The sequence below is a fragment of the Gymnoscopelus microlampas genome (assembly GCF_963454915.1).
Source record: "Gymnoscopelus microlampas genome assembly, chromosome: 11".
Taxonomy (NCBI): domain Eukaryota; kingdom Metazoa; phylum Chordata; class Actinopteri; order Myctophiformes; family Myctophidae; genus Gymnoscopelus; species Gymnoscopelus microlampas.
The window spans coordinates 50540486-50559937 of NC_139948.1; the positions used below are offsets into that span (position 1 = coordinate 50540486).

A 19452-nucleotide genomic window follows, 5' to 3' on the forward strand; every position below is an offset into this window, starting at 1 on the left:
GAACAAAACCACTCGGAGGAACCCTGAACCGTTTAACCCATTAAGACCGGGAACGCATCTGTGTGTCATTTTAAGATTTCTTTGGCTATTTTTGAGAAAAAAAGTATCGTGAAAATGTTTGCAAATCTTTGAATATTATATTGTAATATTATACATTATTTGTAAAATATTTTGCAGGGACCCCCAGAAGCAAAGATTTTAGTTAAAAATGTTGTTTCCAAAAAATATGTATTCAAAGATTTGCACAAAATGTTTTCTACAAGCTCACAAGCTACGAGCTTTAGATCTACAATGATCGTGGCGGCTCGGTCCCCCCCCCCCCATTCTACCAGACTCGGATACGTCTTTTTAAGCGATCGGGGAATAGATCATCACACGGCCGAAGACAACAGATCTATAATCTCACAACAACACACCACACAGTGACGCGTTGCTATATCTTATAGATCTGCTATTTTCGGCGTGCGATAACCGACCGACACTCAAACTAAAGCATAAATTAGGCTTTTTTTAAAGGCCATCAAGGCAGGCTTTTTTTTCATAAGCGCTGCTCACATTTCTAATCCCCCCAAAATTCACAAACACGAGGAGAGGGGAGAAATGAGAACGCTAGAGGAAGACACGAGGACAAGTTAATAAGCTGTACCACGCCTGGTGTATACTGTACGTTCGTCCTTCCTCTCCCCTCTGTGGCGGGCCACGAGAAACCTCGCTTTCAACTACAGAGAAACTTGAACGTGTCACAAGCTGTATGAACTGAGGGAGATGGATATGTAGAGCATTGGTTCTCAAAGTGGGGTCCGGGGACCCCCAGGGGTCCTTGAGGGAGTTCCAGGGGGTCCCCAGCTAAATGATGGATAGTTAGGAACCAAATGGACCCTCATGGGTCTGTAACTCTGAGAGTGTACAAATGGAACCAAATGGACCCGTTAGGGTCCAAATTAACATTGATTTTACAATATGAATTGGGGTCCCAGAGATAGAAATGCCATAAAATGGGGGTCCATAGCCTAATGCATGTCGAACTGGGGGTCCTTGAAATTAAAATGGTTGAGAGTCACTGCTAGAGCCATAAAAAAAACCTTCTCTTATGGGGGTCCTTGGCATATCTTTTCAAATGGGGGTCCGTGGGCTAATAAGTGTCAATTTGGGGGTCCTTGACATGAAAAAGTTTGAGAACCACTGATGTAGAGAGAATTTTGAAGGCCCCCCCCCCCCCATCCTCCCATCTTGAAGTGCTTGGGGGGGAAAAAGGCTAGAACGTGGACAGCTCACGCAAGACTGATGCAAGGTCTTGCCTTTTTTAACGTTTTTCTGATAGGACCGACTGACGCGCGGTGGTGGGAAAAAGTACTCCAATTATTTACTCAAGTAAAAGTACCAATAGCCTACCGCAATATAGAAGTATTCTGTTACAAGTAAAAGTCCAGAATTCAAAATTGACTTCAGTAAAAGTACAAAAGTATTGGCATTAAAATGTACTTAAGGTACCAAAAGTAAAAGCACTAAAATGTTTGAAAATAGACGATCTATAAGCTCACAGACGCGTTGTGAGCTTGTAGATCTGCTATTTTCAAATAGCCTATGTATAACATAGGGCTAAAGTGGTTTATATATGTTTCATAATATAATAATGTATATCTGAAAAGTAACTAGTAACTAAAGTTTGCAAATAATTGTAGTGGAGTAAGAATACATAGTGGAGTAGAAGTAAAAGTACTGGAAATTGGAAATACTCAAGTAAAAAAAACTCAAACTTGTACTTTAGTACAGTACTTAAGTAAATGTACTTAGTTACTTTCCACCACTGCCAACCAAAAAAATGTTGGCTGATCAGTCGGGGAAAGCCGAGAGTATTCAGCTTGTTACTTGATTGGCAGGCAGGCAGGCAGTGTGTGTGTGTGTGTGTGTGTGTGTGTGTGTGTGTGTGTGTGTGTGTGTGTGTGTGTGTGTGTGTGTGTGTGTGTGTGTGTGTGTGTGTGCGTGCGTGCGTGCGTGCGTGCGTGCGTGCGTGCGTGCGTGCGTGCGTGCGTGCGTGCGTGCGTGCGTGCGTGCGTGCGTGCGTGCGTGCGTGCGTGCGTGCGCGAGTGCGTATGCGTGCGTCCGTGCGCGTGTTTTTTTTAAGGCTGATAAAAGAAGAGGAGCTGGGAGGGGAGCCTGGCTTGGACGGTTTAGCTTCAATGGTATGATTGCCAGGGGAAACATCTGACCCAACATGTTGGGTTTGCCATCCACACACACACACACACACACACACACACACACACACACACACACACACACACACACACACAGAGAATGAAGGTCATATAACATGCCATCCATTCCTCTCATGCACCAATGATGAAGTGACTCCATCACTAAAAGCTATTAAAAAAGGCTGCAAACTATTGATTATCTTTTTGGCGATTATTCTATCAAGGAAGTCAATCAAAGGTCAACCAAAAAATAAATGATTGGGGCAGGATTTCCTCTTTTGTCAAATGTGTTCCCGGTCTAAATGGGTTAAAATGTCCCGTACCAGTGTTGATTTTGTCTTCTAAAACTATGACGGAAAATGTTGGTCGACTACCTTTTTACACTGATGAAAACTAAATAAAAACTAAATAAAAACTAAGCTATGATGACTGAAACTAAGACTACATATATTGACAATTTCGTCAACAAATAAAAACTAGACTAAAATGTTAGTGAGGGACTAGTGGAGAAGAGATCCAGTAGAACTAAAAGACAAGTCATTTTATGTTTGGCTGCGCTCGGGTGTTACGCTCTGAAAATAGCAGATCTACAAGCTCACGCTGCGACGCGTCATGAGCTTGTAGATCTGCTATTTTCAGCATGCAACCAAGTCTAAAATCAGCCCTTTTCAGATCACTAAAATATGACTAAAGCTAAACTGGAATTCTATTCAAAAGACTATGATTAAAAAACTAAATCAAGATTTGCTGTCAAAATCAACACTGTGCTGTACCTATGCATGCATGTGGGGCAACAGGGGTCTTCCAGGAACTTTGCCACCTTTTATATTCTCAGTCTTGTTGCTTTATTGAAATACTGTAGGATATTACTTCAGGAAATTGAGACGAGAGAGAACTAGGTCTGCGGCTGGAATTGAACCAGGGAAGTCGTGATTAGGTGCTCAATGAATTGCACTCCCAAATAATCATTTCTAACTATACAGTCCTATACCTCAAAATACCTTATTGCTGCATGTATATAAAGCATTTCTTATACTTACATATGCTACCAAGAATTGAGTTAAATGTATTATTGGTCAATGGCCATACTTAACACATTTAGACTGGGAACGCATCTGTGTGTCATTTTTAGATTCCTTTGGCCTATTCAAAAATAGCAGATCTACAAGTAGATCTACTCCAGTAAAGTAAAAATACCTCAACATGGTACTTATGTACAGTCCCTAAGTACATGTCCTTAGTTACTTTACACCACTGCACGCACACGCACACGCGCACACGCACACGCACACGCACACACACACACACACACACACACACACACACACACACACACACACACACACACGCACACGCACGCACACACACACAATATAAAGTGCACAAACGTGCACTCTACATTGTACATTCATGATTGCAGGTTCTTCCTCCTTCTGATCAAGGTGTATTAATGTACCTGAGTGTGTTGAAATGTTCTGCGGCGGGGGAACCGGCGGTCGTGTCTTTCAGGAGGCTTCTGGTCAACGTGCCTTGCTCATGAGCAGCCAGCTCCGCCGTCACCCAGTCGGGCAGGTCCGCAGCACCCTGCTGCTCTGCGGGGGGCCGTCGCCTTCCCAGGGGCTCGTCAAAGTAGATGGACTGGAAGGAAAAGATATGCAATTTACAAACTTTTACAACATTCTAGGCATTTAGCAGACTCTTAATCCTTTCAATCCTTTCAAAAAAATTACACAGATGCGTACCTGGGTCATTTTTTAGATGTCTTTGGCTATTCAAAAAATAGCAGATATACAAGCTCATAGCACGGCACCGAGTGCCGCGCTATGAGCTTGTAGATCTGCTATTTTTTGGAAAAACCTTGAAAATGTGTGCGAATCTTTGAATATATATTTTTTTCAAAACGAACATTTGTAACTCAAATCTTTGAGTCTGGGCGGGGGTCCCTGGAACAAAACATTTTGAGATGTGGCTCCGCGGCCAAATATATAATCTAAAAATGTTTTCTAAATTCTACCAGTATGTTGCTATATCAGTGGTGCTCCAACTTTTCCATGTCAAGGACCACCCAAAATGATATGTATGTGGCCACGGACCACCATCTCAAAATGTGCTGTTCCAGGGACCCCCAGAAGCACAGATCGGAGTAAAAAAAAAATTGCTTTAAAACATATACACATTGTGACAGTGTGACCACACACTGTCACTGTTTTTGCACATGGCCTGCCAATGGTGCACAATTGGTGGGTTATGTGTAAAAACAGAGATCATCACTCTCTCTCTCACCATGGCTCTTCACAGGATCCTAAAAGAGTCAGGGTGGGGTTCCAGTTAATTTATAGGTGTGTCAGGAGACACACCTGCAGCCAACTCAGTGGGACCAAATTGGACCAAACCATTTGGCCTTGGGATCAGGAGTGTTGCCTGTGTCAAAGCAGGACACTGAACTTTGCAGTGAAGGCAAAGGTTTCTTTTCTAAAGATCTACAAGTTTGGAAAAACAGATCTACAAGTTTGGAAAAGCATTATGTGTTTCATGGTTGTTCATAGCATGAACAGAGACATAACGGTATCAAATCACCCTGAATGTTTGGTTCACTCTAGTGGGAGGAGCCATGGGGCTATATAGGGGTGAACTCCTCACTTCCTGTCAGTCTGCTGTCTGTCGTCTGCTGGGAGAAGGTGTTAAGCTTGAGGAGGTCTTGAGTCTCTAAGGAGGTGTGTTATTTTGTGAATGTATCTAGTTACTGTTTATTTGTTATTTGCTATTATATATAATTATTATATCATTATTTAGATCATTTATTGTATTTTATTTTATCATAATGATACTTGAATTGAATTTACATTGGGTTACAAATGGATTATTTGAAGTTATATGGTTTTGAATATTTTCTTTATTTTCTATTTGCAGACAAATGGTCTCTCTTGTTTGTACTTTTGCAAGATGCCACTCTGGGAGTGTAAAAAGAAGAGGAAGGCTTTGCTTTTAAGAATGGCTCCAGTTTCACCGTGTTATCTGACTGCTGCTTCCTGGATGAAGTGTCACAGCCAAGTGCAAGAATCCTTTTCCTTTGAGCCCTCTGCAGTAAAAGCTCATTTCCACATGACAGGCCCATCAGTTCGTGTACAGGGATGCGGTCAACCAGGTCACAAATGTCCTCCGCGAGAGAGAAGAGTTGTTCATCTGACATAGCACCATCGGAGGAATGAGGAGGAATCTCATCTGATGGCACCTCTGTGATTGGCATAACGACAGGCGGTGCCTCTTTCATTGTGATGGTCTCTGGAAGGGCTGCCAGACTGTCCTGTGATCCAGGGCTGGATGTTGCTGGAGAATGGAACTGTCCTTCCATCCGGGCCAGCGTAGAGAGACTGAGGAAAGAGAAGTCGCCCTCAGTCATCTGTCCAAACAGAGGGTCCACGGCCCATTCGTTGTCCTCAAGGAAAGCCAGGACATCTGGGACACACTCTCGATCAGAGTTCCACATGTCAATGTTGGGTTTGACTTTTCTGAACTTTTCCAGACCCTTGATGACATCCCGGATGTCCTCATTGCAAGGCCTTGTGAACAGGCCGTTGGGGTCAGCGGCGCCGATGTCTCCAGCCATCGAAGGTCGTGCGGTGTGCGCGAACACGTCGCTGAGCTGCTCCGTGAACTCCCAGTCGGGGATCCGTGTCACCATGTCCACCACCAGCTTTGACTTCCTCTTCCTCCTCTTCTTCCTCGGTGGAGTCTGGACATCCTCTCCCATGGCCTGTAGGGCCACCGTAGCAGACACACCATTTACTGTCACCTTGAAGAGGAAGTTCTTGCGGTGGTCAGGGCCACTGTGATGAACCATAACAAAGTCAGGCTGCATAATAATGATGATGATGATAATAATAATAATAATAATAATAATAATAATAATAATGAATTGCATTTTTATGGCGCTTTTCTAAGTACTCAAACTTACTCAAAGCGCTTTACAATGGTTCATTCATTCATACAGGGAGGGGACCTTCGGGAGGTGGAGCGGCGAACAGTCGACGCCAGCGTCCCCACTTTTCCCACATTCACACACCAATGGTGGCAAGCGAGCGCCGACCGCGTCATTGGAGGCAATGTAGGGTTCAGTGTCTTGCCCAAGGACACTTCGACATGTGGACAGGAGGAGGAGCCGGGATTCGAACCGCCGACCCACGGATCATTGGACGACCTGCTCTACCTCCTGAGCCACAGCCGCCACAAATGCATGATCCTCTTCTTGTTGCACAGCTCGATCAGAGCCGACACCGGGTGCTTCCCTGCAGCCTGGGGTCTACCTCCAGAGTTGGCTGACGATGACCAGGACTTATTGTAGTTTTGTCCACGGCCGTATCCCTTAGAGCCAGTGCTCTTGCCGGAGTAACCTCTCCTTTTCTTGGCATTGTTCGTGTAGGTGTGTGTTATTTTGTGAATGTATTTAGTTACTGTTTATTTGTTATTTGCTATTATATATAATTATTATATCATTATTTAGATCATTTATTGTATTTTATTTTTATTATAATGATACTTGAATTCAATTTACATTGGGTTACAAATGGATTATTTGAAGTTATATGGTTTTGAATATTTTCTTTATTTTCTATTTGCAGACAAATGGTCTCTCTTGTTTTGCCACTTCATATGTTTTGACACTTGGGGAAAATAAAACTTGTTCGAACTTGCCTTCTGCGTGCCTCTTGCCATCCTTTAAAGAACATGTCTGGTTGTACGTGAGAGTACAAAAGGGTGCATATTCTAAGATTTGCACACATTTTGACGTTTTTTTCAAAACAATTGCCAAAGAAATCTTAAAATGACACAAGATGTCTTAATGGATTAATTGTGTTATATGCAACCATGCACTGATTGCTGTGACATCCAGGCTTGTTGATGCTACACATGTGATGCCATTTTGTTCATTATATTATTGTGTTGGAAACAGCCATCTTACAAATGTAACTGAAATTGCAAACAGTACATAGTTTTCTCCTGACAGTAGTTTTCCCCAGAAACCCACCCTGTCTTTCTCCTGTCATAATCAAAGGACCACAACGGAAATAAGCTTCGGAGCTTTCTTGTGTTTATCCTTTTGACGATTGTGTGCTTCTTTCTTTGTCATCAATTGCACATGTGTCAATACAAATGTCAAGCAATCAAACCATTCACTATGCTAGTCATTGAGTGTCCCTTGCTGTTGTACAGCACTGACTATCTTATCACAGCCATGTTATACAGGGGTTACGTTAATATATTTTATTTCATTTTTTTCTATAATAAGTAGTAGTTGCTCCTAGCTGGAGCTCTTTTTATCTCAATTTTTTTGTTTATATATTTTTATTCAGAAATATGGCACACAGCATTCCACATCTCAATGTCAACATGCCATATTCCTTCTTTTTTTACACACAAAACAACAACAAAGAACACAAACATCAATAGTATATAATACCCCCAGAAGCCCACAACAACGCATTACACACATACGGTATCACACAATAGTATCTATTTCTTTGCTTTGGTCCATGGACAATTACATATCATTTTGGGGGGTCCTTGACAAGAACTTGTTTTGAGAACCACTGATTATAGCAACATACGTTTTTTTTTTTTTTAGGATTTAGAATTGTAGAATCCCCCAGAAGCAAAGAGTTGAGTAACAAATGTTTGCTTTAACCCATTGAGACCTGAAGCCGATTCTACATGTCTCCTAAATCTCAACAGTTTTCTGAAAAACGTATGTTTCTATATCAGTGGTGCTCAATCTTTTTCATGTCAAGGACCCCCAAAATGATATGTATTTGGCCGCGGACCTCCATCAAAATGTGTTGTTCCAGGGACCCCCCAAAAGCAAAGATTTGAGGACTTTACGCTTTAAAAATATATATATTCAAAGATTTGCACACATTTTCACGATTTTTCAAAAATAGCAGATCTACAAGCTCATAGCGCGGCACTCGGTGCCGCGCTATGAGCTTGTAGATCTGCGATTTTTGAATAGCCAAAGTGTAAAATAAAGCTTTTTAGCTCAAATCTAAAAATGACACCGTTCCAGGTCTTAATGGGTTAAAACATAGTATTATTCAAAGATGTGCACACAAATTTAAAAAAGAAATAGCAGATCTACAAGCTCATAGCTATGAGCTTGTAGATCTGCTATGCTAGATATGCTATGCTATTTTTGAATAGCCAAATAAATCTCGACAATGACACAGGTGCGTTCTGCGTTCCCGGTTCTAATGGCTTTAGAGGCAGTTGAACAGGTTGACTTCCATCGTCTTAAAATAAGTCTATATCCAGTTATGGTGGCCATAATGTGGTACCATCTAATGTGTTCACATAAAAATAGAGTCTCTTTTTCTGTATCTGCCCTGTTGTTTCATAACTGCTATAATGCCATGACAGCTGAATTCCCCCCGCAGGGTAAATAAAGGTCTGTCTGTCTGTCTGTCTGTCTGTCTGTCTGTCTGTCTGTCTGTCTGTCTAGAGCATTGGTTCTCAAAGTGGGGTACGGGGACCCCCAGGGGTACTTGAGGGGGTTCCAGGGGGTCCCCAGCTAAATGATGGATAGGAACCAAATGGACCCTTATGGGTCTGTAACTCTGAAAGCGTACAAATGGAACCAAATGGACCCTAACGGGTCCATTTGGTTCCATTTGTACACTCTCAGAGTTAAATTAACATTGATTTTACAATATAAATTGGGGTCCCAGAGATAGAGATGCCATTAAATGGGGTCCGCAGCCTAATGCATGTCAAACTGAGGGTCCTTTAAAATGGTTGAGAATCACTGCTAGAGCCGTAAAAATCTTCTCTTATGGGGGTCCCTGGCTTATCTTTTTAAATGGGGGTCCGCGGGCTAATAAGTTTGAGAACCACTGGTCTAGAGTACTTTTACTTTTGGTCCTTTAAGCATTTGTTGATGTCAATATGTTTGTACTTTTACTCAAGTACATTTTGAATACCAGATTTTCACTTGTAACAGAGTAATTCTACATTGCAGTATTGATACTTTTACTTTAGTAAAAAAAAGAGTCTAGTTAGTACTTTTCCCACCACAGACAAATACACAGACAGACAACAATAACAACAGTGGACACACAGTCACTCCTGAATGACGATAATAACAGTTTTTTTTTAAGTCATGCTATAATGTTTACCATGTAGGTGGGGAGTGTCTTGAGGACGCCCGGCTCTGGCTTGGTGGCGAACGGCCCCTCCAGGACCCCTCGTCTGAGCATGTGCAGAAGCAGGCGGGTGTAGAGGTTGCGGTTCTTGCGGCCCATCTGGCCCGCCGAGCCGCACATGGACGGGTCACACAGCTTCCGGATCCACAGGGCACAGCGCTGTTGTTCTACAGTTAGGAGGACACTGGTGTTAACTAGAGCAGTGGTGGTTCTATCTATATGATCCACAGGGCAGAGCTCTGTTGTTCTGTAGTTAAAGGAGTAGTTCACCCAAAAAATGACTTATTTTCTATTAATTGCACACCCCATGAAGCCTTGAATCCATGGATTTTTTTTTGTTTTTGTGGCATTCCTAAGCCAATAATTTGATTCCCGTCTCCTACCGGCTAATGTATCCGGTAGGAGACACAAAGTAGATTATTTGTGTCTCCTACCGGATACACACACGGTCATCAAATTATTAGCTTAGGAATGCCACAAAAACAAAAATAAATCCATGAATTCAAGGCTTCATGGGGTGTGCAATTAATAGAAAATAAGTAATTTTTTGGGTGAACTCCTCCTTTAAGAGGACACCAGTATTAATTTCATCGACTAAAACTATGACGAAAAATGTTCATCGACAACCTTTTTTCACTGAAATATTTCACCGAAAAACGAAATAAAGACTGAGCTACGATGACTAAAAACTAAGACTAAATATACTGACAATTGTTGAAATATACTAAAAATGTTGAAGAGATCCAGTAGAACTAAAAGACAAGTCATTTTATGTTTGTTCGCGCTCGGGCGTTGCGCTCTGAAAATAGCAGATCTACAAGCTCACAACGCGTCGCGCTGTGACGCGTTGTGAGCTTGTAGATCGGCTATTTTCAGCATTCAACCAAGTGTAAAATCAGCCATTAAGACGCCATCAAGGCACCGCCAAAATACATTATAGTCGACTAAATCAACTGTAGATTTAGTCGACTATAATCTTATGATATTTAGTCGACTAAAACTAGACAAAAACTAAAATATTTCAGATGACTAAAATATGACTAAAACTAAATGGAATTTATTCAAAAGACTATGACAAAAACTAAATCAAAATGTGCTGTCAAAATCAACACTGGAGGACACTGGTTTTAACTAGAGCAGTGGTGGTTCTATCTATAGCAAGGGTGATGCAACTTTGATGATGTAGAGGACCACTATATTTCCACACTCACTCCAGACCAGAGGGCCACATTGCATAATTTAGTTTGGCAGACACCTCTAAGGTCTGTATTTTAACTTTTATCTCTGTATTTTATACAAAGATACATATGTATACATATACAGAGCAGCACTGAGTGCCGCACTATGAGCTTGTAGATCTGCTGTTTTTGAAAAATCTTAAAAAATGTGTGCATATCTTTGACTATATATTTTTAAAGCGAACATTTTTTACTCAAATCTTTGCTTCTGGTGGTCCCTGGCACAAAACATTTTCAGATGGGGGATCCGCAATTTAGGGGTCCTTGGCATGAAAATGGTTGAAAACCACTTATATAAAGCGTTATGAATGAAAAAGAAGAACATGTACAGTAGAGTAATAACAGTGATAATCTGACCTGTCTTGAGGGGGTGTTTCTGAACATAAGGCTTCAGGTCAACCAGCAGGTGTTCAAACTCTGAGTCCAGTCTGTCCCAGGATGAAGGCTCCTCATGGTGACTCATCATCATGATGATGATGATGCTGTTGGAAGTTATATCAATGATTTAAAGGGATAGTTCACCCAAAAGAAATCAATAAGTCACCCCATGGAGACTTGAATTCATGGATATGTTTTAGTTTTGTCTCATTCCTAAAAAACAATAATTTGTATGACCACCAGCAGTCCGCTGGTCATCAGATTATTGTCCACTGCGCCCTCTACAGATCTGGTCAATATAAATTACCATTGACCATATCTGTAGAGGGCGCAGTGGAGTAAATACAATAATTTCCGTCTCACGGACATATTTTATTTTCTGCCCAAAATAGTGTATTTTACAGAGTAGGTGGGGTGCTGAGAGGCTTCCCACCTCCCAGAATAGACTTTCAACAACACATAACAGCCTTTGTTTCGGTGAGTAATGAAGTGGTCGTGTTTATTTTTCCTACAGTAGGAGCCCTCACAGGACAGTGGAATTCTGTGTCTATGAGCAGAACCGAACGCCTGGCAGAGCGTTAGAGAACTCACTACACTTCTGGACCAGGGCTAACATACAGTCCATAAATCACTGCTTAGACTCTAAAGCAGTGGTTCTCAACCAGTGGTCCGGGGACCACCAGTGGTCCTTGAGGGAGTTCCAGGGGGTCCCCAGCTAAATGATGGATAGGAACCAAATGGACCCTTATGGGTCTGTAACTCTGAGAGTGTACAAATGGAACCTAATGGACCCTAACGGGTCCTTTAGGTTCCATTTGTACACTCTCAGAGTTACATTAACATTGATTTTGTAACATAAATTGGGGTCCAAGATATAGAAATGCCATTAAATGGGGGTCCGTAGCCCTAATGCATGTCAAACTGGGGGTCCTTGAAATTAAAATGGTTGAGAATCACTGCTAGACCCGTAAAAATCTTCTCTTATGGGGGGTCCCAGGCATATCTTTTCAAATGGGGGTCCCTGGGTAATGTGTGTCAATTTGGGGGTCCTTGACGCAAAAATAGTTGAAAACCACTGCTCTAAGGCAGTGGTTCTCAAACTTTTTCATGTCATGGACCCCCAAATTGACACTTATTTAGCCCACGGACCCCCATTTGAAAAGATATGCCAGGGACCCCCATAAGAGAAGATTGTGTACGGCTCTAGCAGTGATTCTCAACCATTTTAATTTCAAGGACCCCCAGTTTGACATGCATTAGGACTACGGACCCCATGTAATGGCATTTCTATCTCTGGGACCCCAATTCATATTGTAAAATCAATGTTAATTTAACTCTGAGAGTGTACGGGTTCATTTGGTTCCATTTGTACACTCTCTGAGTTACAGACACATACAGTAAAGACCCTTAAGGGTTCATTTGGTTCCTAAATATCTATCATTTAGCTGGGGACCCCCTGGAACTCCCTCAAGGACCCCTGGGGGTCCCCGGACCCCCCTGTTGAAGACCCCTGCTCTATAGCATTTAGCATTATAGCATAATAAGCTCTAAGGCTTAGAGCAATAACATAGATAGGAGAGGAAAACACATATTGTATAAATATGAGACACAACATGTTACATGACATTTAAAACGCTATTCATCATAACTCTATGCTAACAACAAAACAACTAAAGTATAAACTAACCTGTATATCTTCACACAGACAGCTACCAGGCTGCTGTCATCATACTGCTGTTGTTAGGAGGGTTTACACTGACTATACATGAATGAATATAAAGAATAAAGGCTTGTTTAATGTGTTTGTTTGTTTTGTTTTTCTAGCCGCTCAAAACGGTTCAAAGCAACAGCTTCCTCACACAGCCGACGGTGTTGCCAGGTTTCGAGAGAGAAACAAGCAACCTGCAGCCAGGCCTAGGAAAACAAGCCCAAAAGAAGCGAGTTGATTGAATACTTTAGGGGTCTTCGACTTCAACAGGGGGTCCGGGACCCCTAGGTGGTCCTCAGAGTTACTACAGGGGGTCCACCAAATCTTTGTACGATATGATTTTTTTTTTTTATATTAACCACTTGAACCCTAGCATCCCTTTTCTGAGGAGAACTTTAGACAAAAATAGCAGATCTACAAAAATAGCAGATCTAAAAATAGCAGATCTCAGTGCGAGGCAACGCCTCGCACTGCGAGGCGTTGCGAGCTTGTAGATCTGCTATTTTTGGCAAAGAGTTATAGGTGTAGAGGGAAAAAAGAAGAGCAAAAGTATATCTGAAACACCATTTTATACAATATAGAGGGGGTCCCTGCTTGAAGCAGGGAAGCAGGCTGCTTCATCTCTCTCTCAGCTATGGGGGTCCTTGGCTTGGCCTGAAAACGTTGAAGACCCCTGCTTTAGAAGTTTGCAAAAAAAAGCACAGGAAAGTACTGTTCAATACAACAAGGTCTGCTAAGAGGATGTTCAAGACAAGAAAGTCTATTTGAAAATAGCAGATCTACAAGCTCCCAACGCGTCTCGATACGACACGTTGGGAGCTTGTAGATCGGCTATTTTAAAAAACAAATCTTGAATAAAATTTGAAAAATGTGGAATATTTTTGAAACACATCTTGTATTTTATGGGGGTCCATGGCATAAATGTTTTCAGATGGTGGTCCGCAGACAAATACATATTCATTTAGGGGTCCTTAACTTGAAATTGTTTGAGAACCACTGGTTTAAACAACACGATAGAAACAAGCCCCAAAAAACCGCAACGCCAACTACCAATATTTACAAGCACCTTTACAGCACAACGTCGCTTATAATAAGCGGACATGGCAACACTGCACACAGCGCATGCGTGCTCAACATCCGTTTTACGCCAACAGTGAAAGGGACGCAACGTGTCGCCATGGTAACCATCACTTCTACTGCTCTACCACAGGCACCAGTTGTGGGAAAAAATACTATTTTTGTTTTACTTGAGTAAAAGTATCAATTCTGCAATGTAGAAATGCTCTGTTACAAGTGAAAGTCCCGGTACTCAAAATGTACTTGAGTAAAAGTACAAAAGTATTAGCATCAAAACCATTTCATAACTTTTCAAATGTATACAAATCTTTTGAAAATAGCAGATCTACAAGCTCTGCAATATCTAGAAAATAGCATAGAAATAAAAGAATAAACATGTCATTAAACAAATACAAGCACTATATCATGCATACGGCCTGGGGGCCGGACGCGGCCCTTTGACCATCTCATTCCGGCTGTCAAAACCGACAAACTTTCGGAGCTTTTGTCAATTATATAGTAGTAAGATAAGATAAGATAAAGAATAGTTGACCCTATTGTAAAGGGTTGTGTCTATCACATTCATGCAGTTTTAACATAATTCAGCACTATGTGTTTTGAGTTTCAATTCAATAGTCCAACGTGTGGCCCTTCACTCACTTTGTCAAAGTCAGTATGGCTGCCTGCCTGTACTGGAAAAAAAATGCTGCCCACCCCTGACCTACTGTATATGTACAAAGGAGAAAAAGGGAAAATAATGTCGGCAGTGAATGCCACCTCCTTTCTACGGGCATATTGAGTTGACCTCCCTTTGTGGTCCACTGATAGATGGATTTTCAGGCCTGTTTTGAAAGAAGCCAAGTGACCCCAATGGAAGCCAAGTGACCCCAATGGAAACCAAGTGACCCCAATGGAAACCAATGGAAACAAGCCATAGGCTGTCACTCAGTTTGGAGAAGTGTTTTCTAAAATGTTTTCTAAATCCTAACAGTTTTGTGAGAAACCCTATGTTGCTATATCAGTGGTTCTCAAACCTTTTCATGTCAAGGACCCCCAAGATGATATGCATTTGGCCGCGGACCCCCATCTCAAAGTATGTTGTTCCATCTATATATATATATATATATATATATATATATATATATATATATATATATATATATATATATATATATATATATATATATATATATATATGTATGTATATATTGAGGGTGTATGTTGTTAAATGTCCGAAAATCCACATTAACATGAATACAACATATTAAAAAATAATAATAATTGACAACACTGATGACAGTGCTGTCAAACAAGTCTATATATTTATGAAACCTATGAAAAATCAAATATGTAGTGGGGGGGGTCCCTGCTTCATCTCTCTCTCAGCCCTAAGGGGTCCTTGGCCTGAAAAAACGTTGAAGGACCCCCTGGTTTACTGTGTATCACCATCAAGTTGCAATTCTGCCTACATCCACACGAGGTCGCCCTCGGCCTGCAGTTGACATTAGATGAGGAGGCAGCCCACCCTAACGGCCTCATCTTACAGTCCCTGTGAGAGAGGTCTGTTAACTCTGAGAGGGTACATACATACACATGGAACCACATGGACCCTTATGTGTCTGTAACTCTGAGAGACATGGAACCAAATGGACCCTTATGTGTCTGTAACTCTGAGAGACATGGAACCAAATGGACCCTTATGTGTCTGTAACTCTGAGAGACATGGAACCAAATGGACCCTTATGTGTCTGTAACTCTGAGAGACCTGGAACGGTGGAACCAAATGGACCCTTATGTGTCTGTAACACTGTATGCACAGCAGCCATATTGTGAAGACATTCACAGGTGTTGCCAATGATACTAATGAAGGCTCTGTTCCATTCTGGTCAAACAGATCGAGTCAGGATGCTGATATTGTGTGCATGTTGGCCTACTGGAAACGCTCTGTTACACCAGTGGGTCTAAAGTTGTACCTGGGGCAACCAGAGCCTCTGGCTCACTAACCACTCAGCTATGGCCGACCCTCGGAGAGAGAGAGAGAGAGAGAGAGAGAGAGAGAGAGAGAGAGAGAGAGAGAGAGAGAGAGAGAGAGAGAGAGAGAGAGAGAGAGAGAGAGAGAGAGAGAGAAGAGAGAGAAGAGAGAGAGAGAGAGAGAGAGAGACACGGAATAGATTGAAGAGACAGAGACATGAAAACGGAATAGATTGAAGATAGAAACGGAATAGATTGAAGAGAGAGCCATGGAAACGGAATAGATTGAGTCATGTTTTTTGCAATTCAACTTAAATGAGTCTGCATCAAGTGAGGCTTGAACCGGCAACCTTGCGGCCGTGAGGCACTCTTAGGTAGCTGCAACACTACCTATAGTGCTATAGCTTTGTCCAGGCTGCTATTGTCTGTTGAGGATCACAAACTCTTGCCTTCTGTCATGACCCAAGCCCCTGTTTCACTAACACTAAGATCACTCGTTCACAAACCATTTACCATTGAAGAAATTGCACATCTCCTCAGAACCAAAACTAGTGAAAGTAGCCGATCTACAAGCTCACAAACCATTAAAAGTTGTCAGATTGTACATCGGCTATTTTCACAATGAAGTATGTTATACATTGAAAAAACATACTCTCATTGCTATCTGAAAAGTTGTGAGATTGTAGATCAGCTATTTTCACAATGAAGTATGTAAAAAAACACTCAATTAAGTATTTCATGTTACCTTTAACAATTGCAGATGTATTCATTGATAGTCATGTTGTGTGAAATGCAACTTAGATGAAGTCTGCACCAAGTGAGGCTTGAACCTGTGACCTTGAGGTTGTGAGACATACACTTAAGCGGGACGCTATTGGACCAACAGACAAACCTCTGAAAAAAGAGATCACACTGATCATACAGTTTCACGCAAATAGCTGAAAAATCCTGGGTTTAAGTGTTTTTCAAACTGCTCAAGATTGCGGACAATCTAAGGGCGGTGCTTACTGGTCAACGTGATAGATGTGTTCCTCATTAGTCAAGGCACATGTGTAAGCAGGTCTAATGGCTGTCGGCCAAACGAGGCATGACTTTTGCCTGTTTAAAGTTTCAATTTTCAAAAAATTGCTATAGCGCCCCCGTTTGACCAATTGGAGTAAGATTGGTTTCAGTGATATTTGGAATGGCCCTTTACATTTCTGCAAAGTTTCAAAGAATGGTAAGTCTGCATGTATGTGTAAGGGGCAGATGAATAATTGTCATAAAACTGCAATATTCATTGGCTCATTAAAGCTTCATTTTTTCACTTATGGAAAATATTTTGCAAACGTTTTTTGGCATAGGTCCAAAGTTCATGTGTAAAAAGTTTCGTGCAGATTACTCAAAAATCCCAGGAGGAGATAGGTTTTAACTGTTTTTCATATAATTCAAAATGGTGGGAGATCTAAAGGTCAGAGGTCAAAAGTCAGAGTGTGAAAGTTGTTCAGCATGAGGAGACGCATGTGTGCATCGAAGTTTCATGGCTGTAGGTTAAACAGGGCATGAGTTGTACCTGTTCAAAGTTGGCATTTTTCAATTGAGTGCTATAGCGCCACCTTTTGACGAAAGATTGTGAGAATTATTTCTTGATCGTTTTTCATGACCATCTATCATATGGCCGAGTTTCATAAAAAGCGACTGCACGGTTCAGCCAGAACTGCCAAAAGTGGCAGAAGAAACGGAATAATCTCAATAACAAAACGGGTCCATGCTGGAAGCCTGGCCCCGTAATAAGAATGTAATCAGAAAAATAAAAGTGTGTGTGTGTGTGTGTGTGTGTGTGTGTGTGTGTGTGTGTGTGTGTGTGTGTGTGTGTGTGTGTGTGTGTGTGTGTGTGTGTGTGTGTGTGTGTGTGTGTGTGTGTGTTCGTGAGAACTGTTCCATAACTGAGCGCCTCTGAACTTGATAGAAAATTGATACAGACCAGTAGGACAGAATGTTGGTGAAAATTGAGAGATAATTTGTAAAAAAAAACAAAAACTGGCAGGCCGTCCAGTGCGGCCAGATGTAAAAAAAGAAAGTGCAGCGTTTTCAGACAACAGTGGACACTGGAAAGGCGCCGGCGGACGCTGCCAACACTTCTGACATACGCACACGTGCGGGGACACCTGCCCTACAGCGCCACACTCTCGGATAAGCCCGAGAGGTGTAAAAAAAAGTGTGGCGGACCGTCCAGTGAGGTCAGAGGTCAGAAAAGTGCCGTTCTCAGACAAAAGTGGACACTGGACAGGCGCCGGCGGACACTGCCGACACTTCTGACATACGCACGCGTCCGGGGACACCTCCCCTACAACGCCACACTCCCCGCTAAGCCAAACAGGTGTATTTTGAAAAGTGGCGGGCCGTCCAGTGAGGTCAGGGGTCAGAAAAAGGCCATTTTCAGTGCATAGCCTTTACAAATTGGACGCTGGACACGAGACAGCTATTTGCCGTGGCACTTGTGACACGCGCACAAGGTTTATCATACCTGCCATTCCATCTGTACTTTAATTTTATTTGTGTTATCTATATTTGTATTTCTACTTCATTACATCAGTATTGTTACTTGTTACTGATGTATTTTGTTTGGTTGTGTTAGCACAGTCTCTGTAGAAACAGGTCTCAACATTTCACTGCTACTTGAGTAAGTGACAAATAAATCCCTCTTGATTCTTGTTCAGATTAGTTCCAGAGTTCTCTTTGAAAATGTCTCACATTTTGATATTAAGCTGGTAGGTACACATGATGTAATAGACATGCCACTAAAAGTATGCACTTAAAAGTTTATTTTCATTCATTATTTATATTCTTTATAATTGTGAATGTTAAAAAATTGTGGGGTTCTGCTATAGTCACTTACAAAACGTATACTCTTATTTCAACGTGAAATGATAGTGTTGTATACTGGAGTCAAAACTGGGTTTGTGTCAAACATATACTGCAGTTCTCACATTAGTTTATATATAGTAGGCCTAATACCTATGTGTTTTTTTGCATTTTTTTTTACGCCTCTCGGGCTTATCCGAGAGTGTGGCGTTGTAGGGGAGGTGTCCCCGCACGCGTGCGTATGTCAGAAGTGTCGGCAGTGTCCGCCGGCGCCTGTCCAGTGTCCACTTTTGTCTGAGAACGGCACTTTTCTGACCTTTTCTGACCATTTATCCATTTAGATAAATTATTAATGTTTAAAAACACGTTTTTGTTACACAGAAACATAATATGTGTTGTATAGCTTCGTTTAAATGCTTAATTTGTAGTTGTAATGTGCAAATTAACCGTTTTTCTACTTTATTTTTTATTTTTAGAGGGTACTCTTATTCTGAAGAGATCGTCCACCGGAAGTCTTATAGTTGCTCCGTTATAGTTGCTGACGGAACACAGCTTGTGCAAAGAGCCTATTCTGCCTACATCCACGTGGGTTCGCCCTCCGCCTGCAGTTGACATTAGACTAGGTAGACCCCCATAATAAACCGACTGGTGGGTCAGCTCAGCTGTTAGTGTGTAGTACACACACACACACACACACACACACACACACACACACACACACACACACACTCTGACGTCAGTTTGGATGAGAAGAAGCTCCTCAGTGTAAAGTGGATATTGTACAGAGACTCTCCTCTCCTCTTCTCTCTGCTGTCAATAAACAAGACGCACGTTCATTGTGAAGGATCATGCACACGGGGATCACA

General features: G+C 41.8%; 1 protein-coding gene across 1 annotated transcript in view; it reads right to left on the minus strand.

The window, feature by feature from the left end:
* LOC311054843 (centrosomal protein of 112 kDa-like) overlaps positions 1–12807 on the minus strand; it is a gene marked incomplete at its 3' end in the record, with an annotated part of 42650 nt that extends 29843 nt beyond the window's left edge. Inside the window, exons 1-4 of the mRNA XM_084070843.1 lie at positions 12695–12807; positions 10987–11111; positions 9365–9558; positions 3655–3836 (exon numbers count right to left, since the gene is read on the minus strand). Coding sequence (XP_083926969.1) covers positions 3655–3836; positions 9365–9558; positions 10987–11098 — 488 coding nt within the window. The 5' untranslated portion in view covers positions 11099–11111; positions 12695–12807. The remainder of the gene's footprint in view (positions 1–3654; positions 3837–9364; positions 9559–10986; positions 11112–12694) is intronic.
* Positions 12808–19452: the final 6645 nt, after the last annotated feature.